The sequence below is a fragment of the Argiope bruennichi genome, chromosome 3 (genome assembly GCF_947563725.1).
Source record: "Argiope bruennichi chromosome 3, qqArgBrue1.1, whole genome shotgun sequence".
Lineage (NCBI taxonomy): Eukaryota > Metazoa > Arthropoda > Arachnida > Araneae > Araneidae > Argiope > Argiope bruennichi.
The window spans coordinates 139,797,629-139,814,398 of NC_079153.1; the positions used below are offsets into that span (position 1 = coordinate 139,797,629).

General features: G+C 30.8%; 2 protein-coding genes across 2 annotated transcripts in view; both read right to left on the minus strand.

Annotated features, from left to right (window-relative positions):
- Window positions 1-746: 746 nt before the first annotated feature.
- Window positions 747-10,925, minus strand: LOC129964219 (D-beta-hydroxybutyrate dehydrogenase, mitochondrial-like). The gene is made up of 5 exons (XM_056078940.1): window positions 10,758-10,925; window positions 8,640-8,858; window positions 6,669-6,821; window positions 2,647-2,831; window positions 747-1,249 (listed from the first exon to the last, which is right to left on the minus strand). Exons 1-5 carry the CDS (start codon window positions 10,906-10,908, stop codon window positions 947-949), a joined length of 1,011 nt encoding a protein of 336 aa, XP_055934915.1. The 5' UTR covers window positions 10,909-10,925; the 3' UTR covers window positions 747-946.
- Window positions 10,926-14,876: 3,951 nt separating this feature from the next.
- Window positions 14,877-16,770, minus strand: part of LOC129963002 (laminin subunit gamma-1-like) — a 97,375-nt gene continuing 95,481 nt past the window's right edge. The window contains exons 25-27 of the mRNA XM_056077005.1: window positions 16,559-16,717; window positions 16,345-16,444; window positions 14,877-15,709 (exon numbers count right to left, since the gene is read on the minus strand). Of these exons, the coding sequence (XP_055932980.1) occupies window positions 15,456-15,709; window positions 16,345-16,444; window positions 16,559-16,717 (513 nt within the window). The 3' untranslated portion in view covers window positions 14,877-15,455. The remainder of the gene's footprint in view (window positions 15,710-16,344; window positions 16,445-16,558; window positions 16,718-16,770) is intronic.

Consider the following 16,770-nt stretch of genomic DNA (forward strand, 5'->3'; position numbering starts at 1 on the left):
TCAAAATGCAACTATGCTAATTGATTAACTAACTGAAAAAAAAATAGTATATCATTCCCAAGAGAGTGTAAATGTACAAAATATTACAATTATTGCACATCAAAAAGGAAGTGAAAAAACTGAATACAAAGGTCTCTTCTTTATAAAAATGCAACAGGTGAAGTTACAATTGAATAAAAGCATTTTTTAAAAAACACTAGTTTGTTAGGACACAGAAAAGTAAGAAATTTTTAATTTCATTCAATTTCACCGGTTCGATTTTCAATTTATAGGGAGTTATTATGAATAATAGGAAATCTTGAAATCAATTATTTCCTAAACTCATTATTTGACGATACCACTATAGAATCAGAATTTAATTATATTGATCAATTGATCGAGAATTAAATACTAAAAATTAAATTAGAGCATTATTGTTGAAAATGTCTTAAGAGTATAAAACTTTTAACCAAATTCTACACATCAAGAAGTGAGCCCATTTTAGAAAACATATAATATTTTGAATTAAATAAAAGTTTATAAATAGTGTTCGTCCATTGATATAAATGGCCTCAAATATTGGAAATGAGCATTTGTGAATGCTTTCGAGGGTCACATTTCAATCACGTGCTATAATGATGTTTCAAATGTTACCATGTCTCTTTCTCAGAATAATTCCCATTCAATTCAACTACTGTTCGTTATTTAAATCAGTCGAATATTTTAAGATAAAAAATATTTTGTGCTTTTGTTGAACGACTTTGCAATCAATTTGTAGAAGATTTTATTTAAGATACCATTCTTTTATGTTTTTATTATCTGTCTCATTCTGAATTCAATTTTTAAAATAAAATGTTTAAAATTTGTTTAATTAAATGTTTCTACTATAATGGTCAGCAACTATACATGCGACTATATTTTGGTGAAAAGGCACAATTTGATGAAACATCCTCTCAAGTTTGCGTTTTCAAGTGACCATTTTCTTGCTCAGCGCAAAGGACCATTTTTCCGGAAGTCTTAACAATAACCCCATTACTATTTTTAAGCTCAAAGGAGCGCTGATGTACCGCCACTGAGGCTCTTCTGCTAGCACGGCGTCCTCCACATCCGGTAACAAGTACTTGTAGTTCGCTTCTTGCTCTGATTCAGAAGATTTGGCCCTGATTGCTCTGTTCACCGTTTCTTTTGTTTTTTCGAATAAATGGCTCTTAGATTCTTGCTCCTCTGGAGATAAGTTGTTCCACATCTCATCCAGATGGCGCTGAGTCCACTACATACAAAAATAAGCATATTATACAAAGTTTCCGAAGCACATTTGTAATAACAATGCATCAGCTTGTTTTAAAAATGGTATTAGTAAATCTCTCTCGTTAAATTAATGAGTTCTCTGCTCTAACCAACTGTGTTATAATTCTCTGTTCTCTCTTATTCAGTCATTACATACATAACGGAAATGCATTGTGATCATTGATGAAGCGTGTATTCACCTAAACGACTGCGGCAAAATTAAGTCTATTTGCTATCGATAACGAAGGGAAATAAATGTATACAGTTAAATTCGTCAATGCAGAGGCAGTTTCAATTAGGGAATGATAGTCGCATTGTTCTACAATGGGAAAATAAAAACCAAAAGTACGGGGGATGTTACGAGCTTAATGTACTATCAGGAGAAAGTTTTATGTCCTATATTTATAGAAGAAATTCTTATATGAAATTCCCATTTCATTATGCCAATGACTTTCACGGAGTGAAATTTCATTAAGAAAAGCGATGTCATACTTCGAAAAGTACCACTGCATTCTTTGGGAAAGAATGGAAACTTTTACACGTATTGCATGTACACCTTTCCAACATATCCCTGCGAATTTCCTTGACTTTTCTCCTATGGACTATTGTGCCACTGATTTGCTGAAAAGATATCTTTCTAAACGCAAACGCATCTTGATTGATGGATTCTGGAAAATAGTAGAAGATAAATGGAATTCAATATCCACAAAATTTTTATCACAGAAATCATGACGCGGATTTTTAGTCCAGAAAAAAGGCTCTTTGACCACACATTAAAAAATAGTCTTTATGTATCAAAGGTTAATTAAACGGTCTCAAAATCCTTTTAAAATTGTTCAAATACTTTCTGTTGCTTTCTTTAGTCGTTGATCATGCAAGCAATCATGAGATATTCTGCAGCTAATCTCTAAATCTAATAAATACATGCTTGAGATACGTAAGTAATAATTCTGTATATAAGTAAACAAATATTCACTTTAGATTATTGTAGCAGATAGAACTCATTATAAATGATACAATCTTAAAATCAAATTCGTAGGATTAACATTCGGAACATTTTATTCATATTCTATTGAACTAAAAATGATATGGAAATATTTTAGAGCTTCTATGTATTTGCATAAAAGTGCTCTGCATACAGAGCATTATTGATTAACAAAATAAATTAATACCATCATGGTTTCCCATGATGGTATTAATTTTATTTATTTTAGTATTGGAAAAACTGCGCTTTTCACTTGAAGATCAAGATAAAGTAGGAACTGCTGTGTGTTCCCCTTTCCCCGACTTTTTTTCTCGAAAAGGTGATAATCGTTGATAAACTCTATTTTATAAGTTACGGAATCTACAATATCCATTTTCATCCAGTACTTTAGTTACCTGCATTATATCGGTAGTTCTAGAAAAGTTTCCGGGCTCCACATTCGACAAGAGCACCCCCTTTTCTTGTAATTCGTAGCGGAGAGAGGAGAAAAATCCTTCTTGAGCGTATTTGGTGGCAGTGTAGAGCGATGTTCGGGGATAGAGGGATCGGGCGTGAATGCTTGTTATAGTCACTATGCGACCTGTGCAGACGCGAGAAATGGAAGTGGCAAAATTATTATTTATCATAAAAATGTCTAATAAGCAATAGATCATAAGAGATAGATTCCACAAAAGCTGTCTACAACTACCTTTTTGTAAACAGATTCGTGGTCATACACAATCTATTATCAAAAACATCTTGGATTCCACATTTACACATATATTTCTAATTTTTCCAGAAGGACTAGACGAACTATCTTTGGAAGTGTCCAAAAGATATCTACAGAAATACAGTAACATGAATAGCATACTGAAGTTTTTAACAAACTTCTAAACTTTCTAGAATTTAATATTACAGAAATATTCGAATTAAAAAGCACCCATTTGTGGAAGAACTTCTATTACACTCATGTCCAAAATTAAGGTCACAAACATAAAATCTGCGAAAAATGAAAGACTATTCACTGTGTGTGCCATGAAATTTTGCACAGAGGTACACTACAATGGAAGAAAGAACATAAAGACATAACAACGCGGAAAAGATTTTAATTGAAGATTAAGAAACAGGGTATATCAAAAATTGCTAAATTATGATCAGAGATAAAGCCTTTATCTCGGGAAACGCCTATCTAATATGGAGTGTGTACACCGTGCACTGATATACAGGCTTCACAACGAGCTTTCATACTGTTTATGAGGGTGTCAATAAATGCTTGGGGCAACAAATCCCATTCTTCCAAAAGCGCGGCTTTTAACTCTTGGAGGATATTAGGAGGGGGGGGGGGGTTACGCAGTGCAATGGCTCTTCGGAGACTATCCCAAACATGTTCAATAGGATTGCAAACCGGAGACCTCGAGGGTCAGTCCATACGTCGAATATCTTATTCCTCACGAAAATCATCAACGATCTGGGCTCTGTGCGTGTTATCATCCATAAATATGAAGTCTCGGCCAAACGCACCCCGGAACAACCTCACATAGGCTTCAAGGATCTCATCTCTATAGAGATGTGTATTGACAGTACCCGCATCGAAGACTTGCAGTGGTGTATGACTGCCCAACATTATGCCACCCAAGACAAGGATTCCTCTGTCATCAAATCTGTCGATTTCTTTTACGCAGGAGGTCCTTCACAATATATAAAATATAATTTGTTTAAATTTTACTGGTAGACATTTAAAATTACTTTGAAAAACATTTTTGTGACCTTAATTTTGGACAGGAGTGTATTTAGATTCTCCTATGAAGCAACTGAAATTCATCTAGTTATAATGCCGATATCTTTCTAAATGTTATCGATCCTTCAACGCAAATTTTTATACAATCTACCCTGTAAATCTGGCTTTAAAATTTCTTTCCATATTTTCTCGCATTTACTTTGCTCATGTTTACTTTAAATTTTAATTTGATACTTTGCTAACATATATATATATATATTTATATAATTTAATGGACATATGTTATAAGCATAGGATAAGCTGAAATATTTGTGATATAATGAAAAAAATTTACTTTTTTTCTAAACATAGTATAATTTTCATGAAAATACACGGAACTGATGTGCAAAGCAAATAAAACTAAAAAAAAAAAAAAAAAAAAATGAAAATTGCAAATCATTTTTAGTTGTCCGTGAAACGGGGCGAGCTTAAATAATTTCTTTCCTTATTATATCAGTTTCTGATTGGTCTTCTTAAAATTCACCTGACCGAATTTTTCATTCCAAAACGCGAGTTCAAAATCTTTACATTATCAAGATTCAAACACAGTTAACTCTGCCTTTTTGGAGAAATTTGAAAAAAATATGTAAATCCGAAATGACCGAAGATTTTTTGATCGTATAGATTATATTAAGACTGTATAAATAAAAATAAATAATTAACAGTTAATAATTGTAATAATTTCTAATAAAAAAATGTAAATATCAATAACATTTATGCTCTAGCAAATACAAATTGATTGTAATCCTCAAGAACTTCAAATTTTAATACACCGGTTTCTGGTTTTGATAAAACTCCCTGTTTTAAATCACCATCAGTTGAAAAAAAAATAATTTTTTTATATTAAATAATCTATCTATCAGCCCATAGGCATGTTAACATAACGACTCAAATAATGAATTAGAAGAATGAAATTCGGTATGTTGTCTTTAGATCAAAATTGAAGAATTGAATTAAGTTGTTTCAAGAATATGACAAAGATTGTCTTTTGATCCGCGCGGGCGTGAACACGATAATTTATAAAAGCAAAAATTATAAATATAAAATAATAATATAATTTTGTTGCCACAACTATAAAAATATGCCAAATTTTTTACTAAAATTATCAGGAGTTTGACTTTTTACTGTCATATCTATTTATCTGTATGTAATCGAAACTTTAACTAGCCAATTTTACAACGTGTTATGTACACCCAAATCAATGCCAAATTTAAGTTAAATCGTTCAATAAGATGTCCAAACTACATCCTCGATTCCTTTCGCAATACGACAAACTTCACTTCAAAATACAAGCATTTGTGGAAGCAGAGAGAGTTTTTATATGCAGCAAGTATGTTTGGTGACAGTGCGCTTTTTGAATGAGGATAAAAGAAATCAAATCTGTCGAAGATTACGCCTTGTTTTGTGAAAGCATACGAGTAGGTCAAGGGGAGAACAGTCCATCTGCTTTAATGTAACATCTATGCAGGGTGTTTCAAAATGCTATGTCAATCTTACTTTAGGTTCCTTTTACAAAAACTGTTCACTTGCTCGGTAATGACGGATAGTTTTTGTATAGAGACTTGTGCCTGAAAAAAAAAAGCCAGTGATTTCTCCACATTTTTTTGCAAGCAGCAAAATGGAGATGTTACAGACTAGGACATTGGAAATGCACCAGAATTTTCATACAGAATCCAGTAAATCTAGATTTCTTTTTGGATATACATATCGTCCAAAGTATATGGCATGTTTGCATCATCGGGATCATAATGATGCCTATCATAAATGTTTTTACTACCAGGAACATTTAACATTCAACTGTTCTTTGTCTTAAGCCGAGACCTCTCATTTCTTTCTGGAACCAGCAGGAATGGTATCCCTCCAAATTTTCTCGCCTCCTGTCTAATAATAGTGTTATCCAAGAGAACACGTTTCATGAAGTTGGCGACAATAGTTAAGAAATATTAACCTTTGGCTGGAATTTAGCATTTTTACTGAGTCTATAGTATGATCCTTAGCGAGATTTTTGGTGAATTATCCTTGACCTGTCCATTAATACGTAGTATCCGATAATCTAATTTGTGCTTTAGACGTGTTTCCCACTCCCAATTGAAACAAGAATTTGACACAGAGCTACACCTGCAGTAACAAAAGCACGTACCAAATTTGGCACATTTAAGTCATTGCCTTTTTGAATGATCGCAATTAAATGCTTCTGAAAGTAACTATAGTAACTTTGTAACTATTGTGTTAACTTATTTTATCGAACAGCCGGAGCTCAGAAAGGAGTTTAAAGCGTGTTTTAGTTATTTTCACATCATAGAGACAGACTGACATAATGCCAAAAATGTGTTTTTCGATCTCATGAAGGTCTGAAACGAAGAGATTCGTTAAAATTTCGAATTTGATGATAACTATACTTCGTGCAAGAGAAAGTAAAAATGAGTTCAAAACCAAATTCATTTGATAAATTTGGCGTGTTAGAAGATTTATGATAAGTGAATATACAGAAATGGCTTTGCATGCATTCGTCCGGATTGAAAATCCTCATTAGTAAGCAAGAATATTAACTGTCACAATTTTTAAACATTCAAGAAATCAAATGATAAAGGCTGGAAATGTACCACGATGTAAGACGTTTGTGTTTCATAATGCACGGATTTCATTTGCAACACAACTTACCGGGACTTCGACATATGAGTGGCAAAAAGTGTTTTGTCACTCGAATTGTTCCTGTCAGGTTGACGTTGATTATTTCTTCGCACATTCTGAAAGTCATTAATTCAAAATCCGTATAGGCCAAAATTCCAGCATTATTTACCAGACAGTACAATCCTGGAAATGAAGAGAATTTAAAGAAGGCAGATTTAGGCAAAATATGAAAATTCAAACAAAAGACTTTGGATAGTGTGCTTCCTTAACTTATTCTTTGGATATTCATACACCTCTTTGGAAGATATAAAATGATCTTTAGTGTTTAAAAACCTCGCGCATAAAAATGAATAAGAAAAATATTTCATATTTGGAAACTATTACCTATTATTTTTACTATTACTTATTACCTATTACATATTTTTATTTTTCTTCTTTTCTTGCAATAGATAATAAAATTGTGATCTTATAGGTAACACCATCTATTAAATTATAATAACATATATTAAAAAATACGTAATGGCTTAAAATGCGAAGTTTACTGCTTTCTTTCTGCAGAGAAAATTTTTTATTTCTAACAGATAGGCATTTTATTTATTTACTAGCCCCCTCTGACAACCAGCTGATTCGCAGGAGTGAATTCTTTCGAAAATTTTCAGTTCATATTTTATGTACATTGGTCTTAATGTCTTCTTCAGAAAAATATTTTTAAGTTTTAAATTTTGATAGATATATCATTCATACAATTTTAGACTTGCGCCGTTTCATTCCTTTCACTGCGCACTTCCCCTCTTTTTTCCCCCTTTCTATCAGCTCACGTAAAATTTGAACTCTAAACTGAAGTAGAAGTGAATGAAACTTCATTAAATACATAAATATTTTTGCGGAAAATATGAATGCATACATTGGAATCGCTTAGCATAGAAGTCTTATGTATACTATAGAAGACTTTTAGAACATGCTATATCTTAAAGGGTTATTCTCTAATTTGTCAAAAAAAATTTTAGTTTTACTTTCAAAAGGATTTAAACGCCATAAATATATTTTATTTTGCTTGCTTTGTTGAGTGAAAGAAATGGCGAGGTTAATCATTAACACATGTCTTACATACATGCAAATAACATAGAACAGAATTTTTTTCTACCTCTGTTTCTTAAAATACACGATCATTATTATAACATTTATGCCTTTATTTATGGAGCCGAAACGTGCTTTATTGGAGCGGTCACCTCCTTGATAGAGCTTTCGATTAGCAATTTAAATAAACAGTTTTGTATTTTCATACGTCTTGGAATCTTCTTGAAAAGATACTGAAATTTGGCACATCATGTTAATTCTTACGAAAATTTTATTCATCGGTCATTTTTGTGGTTTAGGAATGTATAAAAAATATTTTTTGCGTTTCTCGAAGATTCATCTTGTGTAATTTTTAATGAATTTCGCAACTTTTTATGAAATTTTGTATTTAAACATGTGTGCCTAGGAACAATATTTAAAGATCTAAAGCTGAAGTTTGTTTTTTGGACACTCTGAGTATGTAATTATTTGGTATATATGTATAACAATGAGATTTTTCACTTTCAAACATGAATTAACCATTTTGCTTCTTCCATCAACAAGAAATTTGCATTTACTTATTGTATTCCCATTCCGTTGTCACCTTCCGATATTGAAATGGATGATCCTTTCATTATTTCCTTTTCGAGAATATTGGTGAATCGACCAATTAGACTGATTTCCCATTTGGAAAGTGGATGAAGATTATTTTGGAATGAGAGACATTATTTGAGACAGTGGTCAAAAAGAGAGGATGACAGCTCAGGTGAGATCATCCTCTCCAAACTGCCACACTACATGAGCAGCAGGTAGCGTAAACCAAGCAATCAATCTGACGTATATCAAGATCCCGTAAATTGCTATTCTATCTGTGAAATCGAAACCTTACGTTGTTTACACGAGCGGGAAATATTTATAATATTTAACTCCAAAACCCATTCAAACCTCTTTCTCTTGGAGGAAGATTGGCTTCCACGTATTCCACTGCCTTCCGCACTTGCTCATCATTCGTGATGTCCATGGGTACGATGTGTAATCTTTTGGAGCAGATACTCTTCAGTTCAAGAGCTCCTTTGGCTTCCGGTTGTAGGCAACCAGCGAAAACGACCATTCCTAGCTCATCAAATCTTCTGGCCATGCGATGGCCCATGCCTGAGTCGCAACCTGTAAGGAAAAATGCGTTCAGAGTAATTAACCAACACTCTCACAAAATAATATAAAAAATGAAGCTGACTAATCCTGTTGTTTGCAAACAATTCTTATCGTCGTTACCGAATATTTATTAGCAAATAATCTAAAATGGAAACTAAAAGAAAACAATTTTCGCCTATTAATAGCTTGCTTGTCCCGAGAGATAACCCAGAGTTAATATAACTAAACTAACTATATCAGATGATTACGTGCAGCCGGCACGTCTGATGTTAAGAAAAAGAAATTTCTACTCGATTTTTTTTGTCATCTTGCTGGCACAAACTGCTGACCACAGGATAAACCATATAAGGTGGTTGTTTTCCTATCCCCCTCTTGAAATGACTTGTGTTGTCGGAAGAACTATATTGGCTAATCTAGACGAAGAACTTTTCTTCAAGCAGCAGTTAGTTCTTATTTCCATTATTTTCAAAAATTATGTAAAATTAAGCTTTATTTCCTGTTTACATTTGTACTCACTTGTTGTTACACTTGCTATTTATTTGTTACAGGTTAAACAACAACATGTGATTATTATTAGAATGGTATACAGGGAAATGAGAACATTTAATAATAGTTTGAAGAATAATTTTTTTATTATTTTTGAAATGAACTAAATATCTCAACAACAAAAAATATTATTAATAAAACTCTTTTTGAAATCTTATAATATCATTCATTCATTCCTTCCTTCAATGTATTTTATGAGCGTCATTTTCACATGATTATTAACTGTTGCATTCTTCTAAGTTTTGCCAGCTATTCCTGAGAATTTGAACAGAACTGCGCCCACTAACAATGAAAATAATTTCTTATATCAATATCTAAGAGTTTTCAAAGCTGATAGCAAATATTTGAAAAATCAAGGCCCTTTCATTTCTTTGATTTTTGTCGCCAAATTTATGTATCCGAGATAAAGAATCCCGACTGATACAACGCAGACATTCTAGTAGTTAAATATAATACAAATACCATATTCATATACCTATGCATCGGAATACATACATGATATACCTATGATTAGGTTCTGTGTTTAACTCTATGTTTTTCTTACGGCATCGGAAAATGTGAATAGAAAATCTACGAAATCATCAAGTACACATTCTTTCATGGAAAGACTGCTTATTTATCCACGATTGCTGAGTATTGTAGTTCATTATTAATTGCAATGCGTACTCAGGGTTTTCAAAATAAAACTTAAACCATAATACTTGTGAACATTTTAAACATGCGTTTTTATATTTTGATGCGCCATTGACCAATTGGCTTTTTAATTTGACCGGCATCTATAACTTAAGTTCAAAACCCCTAAAAAATTTCTTTTTTCGAAATTGTTTCTATTTTGTACAACTATAGTTGCATAATGTTAATAGAAATTCAACCGTTGGATGCATTTAGTTCCATACGGATCAACAATTTTGAAGTTATATACCAAATCGCAGTCGTCTAATTTTTAGAAAATTTGAGGTATTGTGTTCACGTAAGACTCCATTACTTGACTCAGATCTAAAATTTTGATACAAAAATGCCCTATTAAATTTTCAGACATATTCCTTAATATTTTTAAGTTATGGTAATCACAGAAACGCAGTAATGGTTTTTGTCAGACTAAAGTATCGAAATCTCAGGATAGAATTTTTCGGCGATTATAATATTTTCTCTACGTATACTTCTTAGAAAAAAAATCATATTTTTGATTTCAAGTTTAATCACTGGTTTTTAATTCTTCCCTTAACTTCTGAAATGCGTATTGCTTTGATCCTTCGGTCACCCTACTTTTTATAACAGGATTTTTCACCAGCTTCAAGATATTTTCCGAATTCTAGAAATTAAGACTTACAATTTATTATGTGAAGGAAATTAACCAATTCTTACCAGTGATAAATATTGCTTTATTGGTTGGATCTTTTTTCGGCCGGCGTAGTTTCCACGCATAGTATCCTAGAACGAAACTTACAATCACAATCTGAGTCCAAAATTCTAAAGAACAGAATGTTTTTAAAGCTAAGATTATTATTGCGATCATAACGAATAAGAAACAAGAATATGACTAAAAGAACTGTCCTGAGAAGCGAACGTATGAAAAATTGCATATCATTGTTTTTAATATACAAGAAAATGTGTAACATGTTTAAAAAATATTATTCGGCAAAAAATATATGTTTTATAACTTTGGCATCGCTTCTCGAAGACTCATTTTTCATTTTTTAATCTCAATGAAAATCAGCAGCATTAAAATTTAAAAGTCACGCTATTCAAGGCTGTTCACGTGCTCACCTGATCCGTACGAATGTGTAAATAATTTGTTTGTGATGTTTATAGATTGTCTTGCTGTCTGTAAATTGCGAAAAAGGGGATACAATAATTGTTCAAAATGCCCTACAAAGCAAACCGTTTGGTCTTGAACTTTCAAATACGGAGTGCAGTAGATAGTTAGGGAAATTAAAAATTTTTAAAACTTTTAATTAGATTTCTAAATTTTAAATTTTAACTTCAAAAATATTCCAAATTTTAATTTTTTCCATTCATTTCGAAACTTCTTAGAGAGCAAAATCCTTTTAACATTATTTTTAAATTTTTAAAAATTAGCTTCACATTGATACTAATTTATTTTTATGCACTTTTCTCCTCACATTTCGAAAGCTTTAAAAATAATTTTAAGTGTATTTTGTTACAATATTTTCATTGTTTCAATTACTGCGTTTATATATAGACGTGAGTTGCGATGGCATTAAAAACATTTTCTGGATACTCATTATCACTGTTATACTACAAAGACAGAAGAATCAAACCAAAAGCATTTTCAAGGTACAGGGTGGTTATAATTAATTAAAGTGACCCTATTCATAACCCTCTAGAACCCATTCTGCCTTTCGGATTTTGATGAAACGTGGTATTGGCGCTGTGCGTGCCGAGTTTCGATTTATCGAAAAAAAAAATATTTTTGGCAAATCGATTTTTTATGCCAGTTTTCGAAAAATATCGATCTATTGATATCAGGATAATGAATAATGGTTCACGATGAATAGCAATACAATAAATCGATATTCACAATTCATTTGCGTTTTCCATTTCGTTTTGGCTACCGGTTAGTGTTTATTTTTGTTGCTCTTCATTCTTATTGACCTTCATACATAATTTTGTTAGTATTTCTATAAATACTGTCATATTCTAATACATGAAAATTCTTGTTTTAAGCATGTGATTTTGGAATAAACTACTTTCTGTTCCCTAACTGAAATATACCATTATGGAAGAATAATTGAGGTTTGGTTGTTGTCTGTCCTTTGTTTAATCACTAAATATTCATCTTCAAAAATAAAAGCAAAAAAGATTCATTCAGATTAAATCCACAATTTTATTCGCAGCTTGCATTTTCACACTCAAGCGTATTCACATAAAAAAAGAAGTGCCGTTATACCTCCGCTGCCGCTGAATGACCTGCTGAACTTCTTTCAAAATTAGTTTGAGTGCTCGATCGGTCTTGATCGAACTTCCGATACTTATCGAATTTTTGATACATATCGAATTGCCGCTACTTATCGAATTTTCGATATATATTGTTTTTTCGATACTTATCGAATTTTGGATCATTTCAAGGTTTCGATAGTGATCGAATTTGCATGGCTATGGAGAATCAGTCCTGGCAATGTTTTACAAATATTTTTTGGGGATTTAAAGGCACTGTTTTGCAAATCGGTGGAAAAGTTATTCTTCCTTTCTTTTCTTTTTAATCCGCATGCGTTTCTGTAATATGTGCTTTTGTATTTCTAAAAGTGTATAATTTTTCTGGTTTTATATCTTTAAAAAATTATCTTTTCCAATTTCATTATATATTTTTTATTACAATATATTATTTTTTTAATTTAAGATAAAGGTTATTTTTAATGGATAAATGTTATTACTTCAATTTATTTCATTTTATGTGGCTTTATTATATTTGCGATTTTTTCAAATTTCCCCGTAGTTTAATAGAGTTTTATTTTCTTTCCTTTTCATATGCATATTCTTTTTTTATATATATTTTCAAATATACAGTATTTTGAACTGATTTAAAAGTTGCTGCATTCATTTGACTTAAGAAATGTTTTCTGAAATTGTTATTTTTCTGTTTTTAATGTAATGATATTTAGCGGTGATTTTTCAATCTTTTAATTATTTTGTTATCTTTTTTCAATCATCCCCCCTGTTTATTTTAATTTATCATATTTAATTTTAAAGTTAATATTTTTTCCTTCATTTCAAATTTTTTAATACGCCAAAATGTTGTTATAATACTTAGAAATAAAAGATAATTAGCTAGAATTTTCAGCGTTGTATTTGAGTGTTGATTCTTCTTTCATGGAATGTATATTAATGACCATACATAATAGCATATTTTTTCTTTTATTTGAGCATGATCAAGGCATTTTTTAAAATTTTTATTGTATTACATCATTCGTCTGTAAATAAATTTACTCTCCATGATAGTTGTTATTAATGCTGTACTCATTTTGGAATTACTATTTTTCGTCTCTTTTTGAGTTTTGAATTAGTAAATTGAATAATTAATATTAGTTATATAACATATCTATTGTTAAAATTCTAATGCATATTTAAATTAAATCTTCCAATTATTAAAATAAGAATAAAAATTTATGTAATTCATATAAGTATATGTAAGTTAATGAAATTGCATTTTAGAAATACGAATTATTTGTAATCATTTTTTAAAGTATGCTCTTAAAGTGGATTTTTAAGTTTTTTAGTTTCTTGTGTAAGTATTTTTTTCTGTATTTGATTAAATAAATTTTCTAAATTTTGGCAAGACAAATAGCTATTCTGTTGACTCTTAGTTTTTAATATTCAATTGCAACATTTCTAATTATAGAATTCCTAAAAATGAAATGATATATGATAAATTTTAAGTATGTTTATTTTAATCCATAAATCGTTATTTTATCATTACCCTTTACAGTTAAAGTAAATTTTTAAAAAAAATCGAGTCAAATAACTTAACATAAATAATAAACATGATCTTTCATAATGAAGAAAATTCATTGATAATTTTGTAAATTAACAAACATATATACTTTTAATAGCATATATGTTTGTTTGGGATAAGATATCTAGAAATATTAGTTGAATTTAATTAGAATCCTTTATACATAGCTTATAAATATTTGGATATATCTACAGTGAAACAATTGAAAATAAAAATAGTTATTCAGCCGTTCTCTTTTTAGATGCCCAAATAACACGAGGAAAATTTGTGAGTCATTATTTGAGATGCAAACTCAAGTTTTTATGATAAAAAGTCTTTTTAAGAATCAAGATAAAAATCATTAGATAGAACATATTTTGAATTAAAAAAAAATGCGAAGTTTAGAAAAAAGAAACAATAAGGTACTGTTCAGCCAGCTGATGTGTTTTTAAAAAAAATCATAACCTTTAAAAAGAAATCAGCCCGGATATAAGTGGTAGGTTTTTGTGAGGGGCTACTCGGGTTGAAACGTAATTAAATGATGATTCAACTTCTGCATTACGTCAAAGGGAGGACATTTAATTCCGATCGATTTAATGCGCACACGGTAGAATGTTTGATGGAATGGGCTCTCAAACTATGGCATTGCATGCTGGCTGGTTTATAGTTTTCTATTGCATTGAAGATTTGAATCACGAACAAAGGCTCAGTTAAGTATTTTATTTATTTCTTTTATCAAAGAGTTTCGCAATTCTTCACATACTTTTACAGAAAACAGACACTCAATTAATTTTTTTTCTCATTAAAATAAAAAAACAGTCAGAAAAAAAAACAATCACAAATTGTTAAAGATAATAATATATAACTAAAATTCTCTCACATCCATTTTTACTCTTTGCAACTTAAAGAAATATAAATCGGGAATAAGTCATTTATGTCAATTGTTTATTTCTTTCATGTACAATTCTTACATCATTTCATAATAAAGAAATCTAGATTACAATAAAACAAATTTTAATTTTAGTAACATTATTAAACAACAAGACACATAAAACATATACTTAAAAGACTAAACAATATATATTATTAAGGAAAGAAAATAATTTTTTTTATTTTTGATCATCAACCTTTTCCTCATAAAAACTTTATGGTAAGTAAGAATTAATCAGGCAAATATAAGATTGATCTTAGAAAGACCATAAAGTTTAACAAGAAAGCACCTTGAATAGACTGAATTTCCAATGACCAGAATGAATTAGCAATACAAAAGAAAACTGAATTTAGAATGAATCTAAAATGTTTCTATATCATTTTTTTTAATTTAATAACAAAGAAAGGGCGAATAAACCAAGAAAATTTATAAAATTTTAATGTATCAGTTTAATTTTACGTAATACACTTCATTCCTTCAGGTTTCATTCAAACATGATCTATTAAAGAGAAGAAAAATAATGATATATTATTTATCGATTCGTTTAGAATGTTATATTTTAAGTTAGTCAAGTTAAATTTATTTAAACACATTCAGATGTAATGCATTCTGAGATTCAAGATATACTGTATTATTACACCCACTTTTCATGCACACAAAATTGTTCCTAATATATGGCCTAAGGTTCGAGGACTAAACGACGGTAACAGCCATCCGGTAAGGAATGTCGAATAGCTGCAACATTGGCAACATCTTTCCGCAACTGTTCGATTTCGTCCTCGTAATCTTTCATCCACCGTTTTTGCTCTTCCTGGACTTCTCGCAAGACCTCCGCTCTCGTCCCCAGGTCAGCATTGATGAGCTCTCTCTCCGCCAACGCAAGCAGCCGTTCCAAATCGTCTAGCTGGGAATTATCCACGCTATCCAAATCACCTGCACAGAACAACGGCATTAAAAAAACGAAATAAAGCTAATAAAGTGCATCCAATACTGACTGCAAATTCTCTATCTTTCAACTAAGGATTTGAAACTTCTGCTTTTAATATTTTCTGGATTAGGCAATCATTAAAAGTATTCGTATGTTCTCATGCGAGAATGATATAATTAGAGTTAGGCATAATCTGATTTTAACATCGCGATATATCGTTTAAGATAAATTGATAATTCTCGAAATTTAATTTACAAAATGCATATTTAAATTAATATCAATTAAGAGATATATTATAAAACTCAATATTTATAAACAACTTGCAGCAAAATGACTTCGGGAAATAATACAAACTTAATAAACTAAACAGATCAAACAAGAATTCTTTAACTCAAATAAAAATTCACCCTGTCTGGTGAAATAACACGATGCGAAGAATACAACAGTAAAATAAAAATTTCTTCTCGAATACAGAAGTGACTCAAATAAAAACTAGTAAGTAAGATCTTAAAAAAATTAGATTAGAAAATGAAAATTTGTTTCTGTTTAGAGGAAACGGAAAAAATATTACATAATATCTTGCAACTTTCAAATTTTTGCTTAGTAAATCTAACTAAAATGAGAATTCGGGCAGCTTCACCTAAAGCGTCCAATATATTATCTAGTTTCGCAGCAGCATTTCTTCCTTTGTCAACAGCTTCTATTGCAGCAGTTTTGGCTTCATTTGCCCGACCTAAAGCCTTAGAGAGAGATAGAAAAAGAAATTTTTAAATCAGGTAATAATATCCCGTTTATATATCATAATATAACAAAACTCTTTGAGCAAGGTGAGGTTCGGAAAATTGTTCAAATACCTCCTTAGATAAAATTCCATCATTGTCTGCTTCGTCTTCAAACCCTCTCATTCTTTGGTCAGTACCTGCAACCTGACCAGCATGTTGACCAGCTTGACCTTTCAGTCGTTCAGCTTCGTATTTAGTATCTCCAGCCTCCCTTCGAATACCGTCAGCATCCTGTAGGAAAGTTATTGGCTTATTCTAAATCATATAATAAATGGCAACAAATC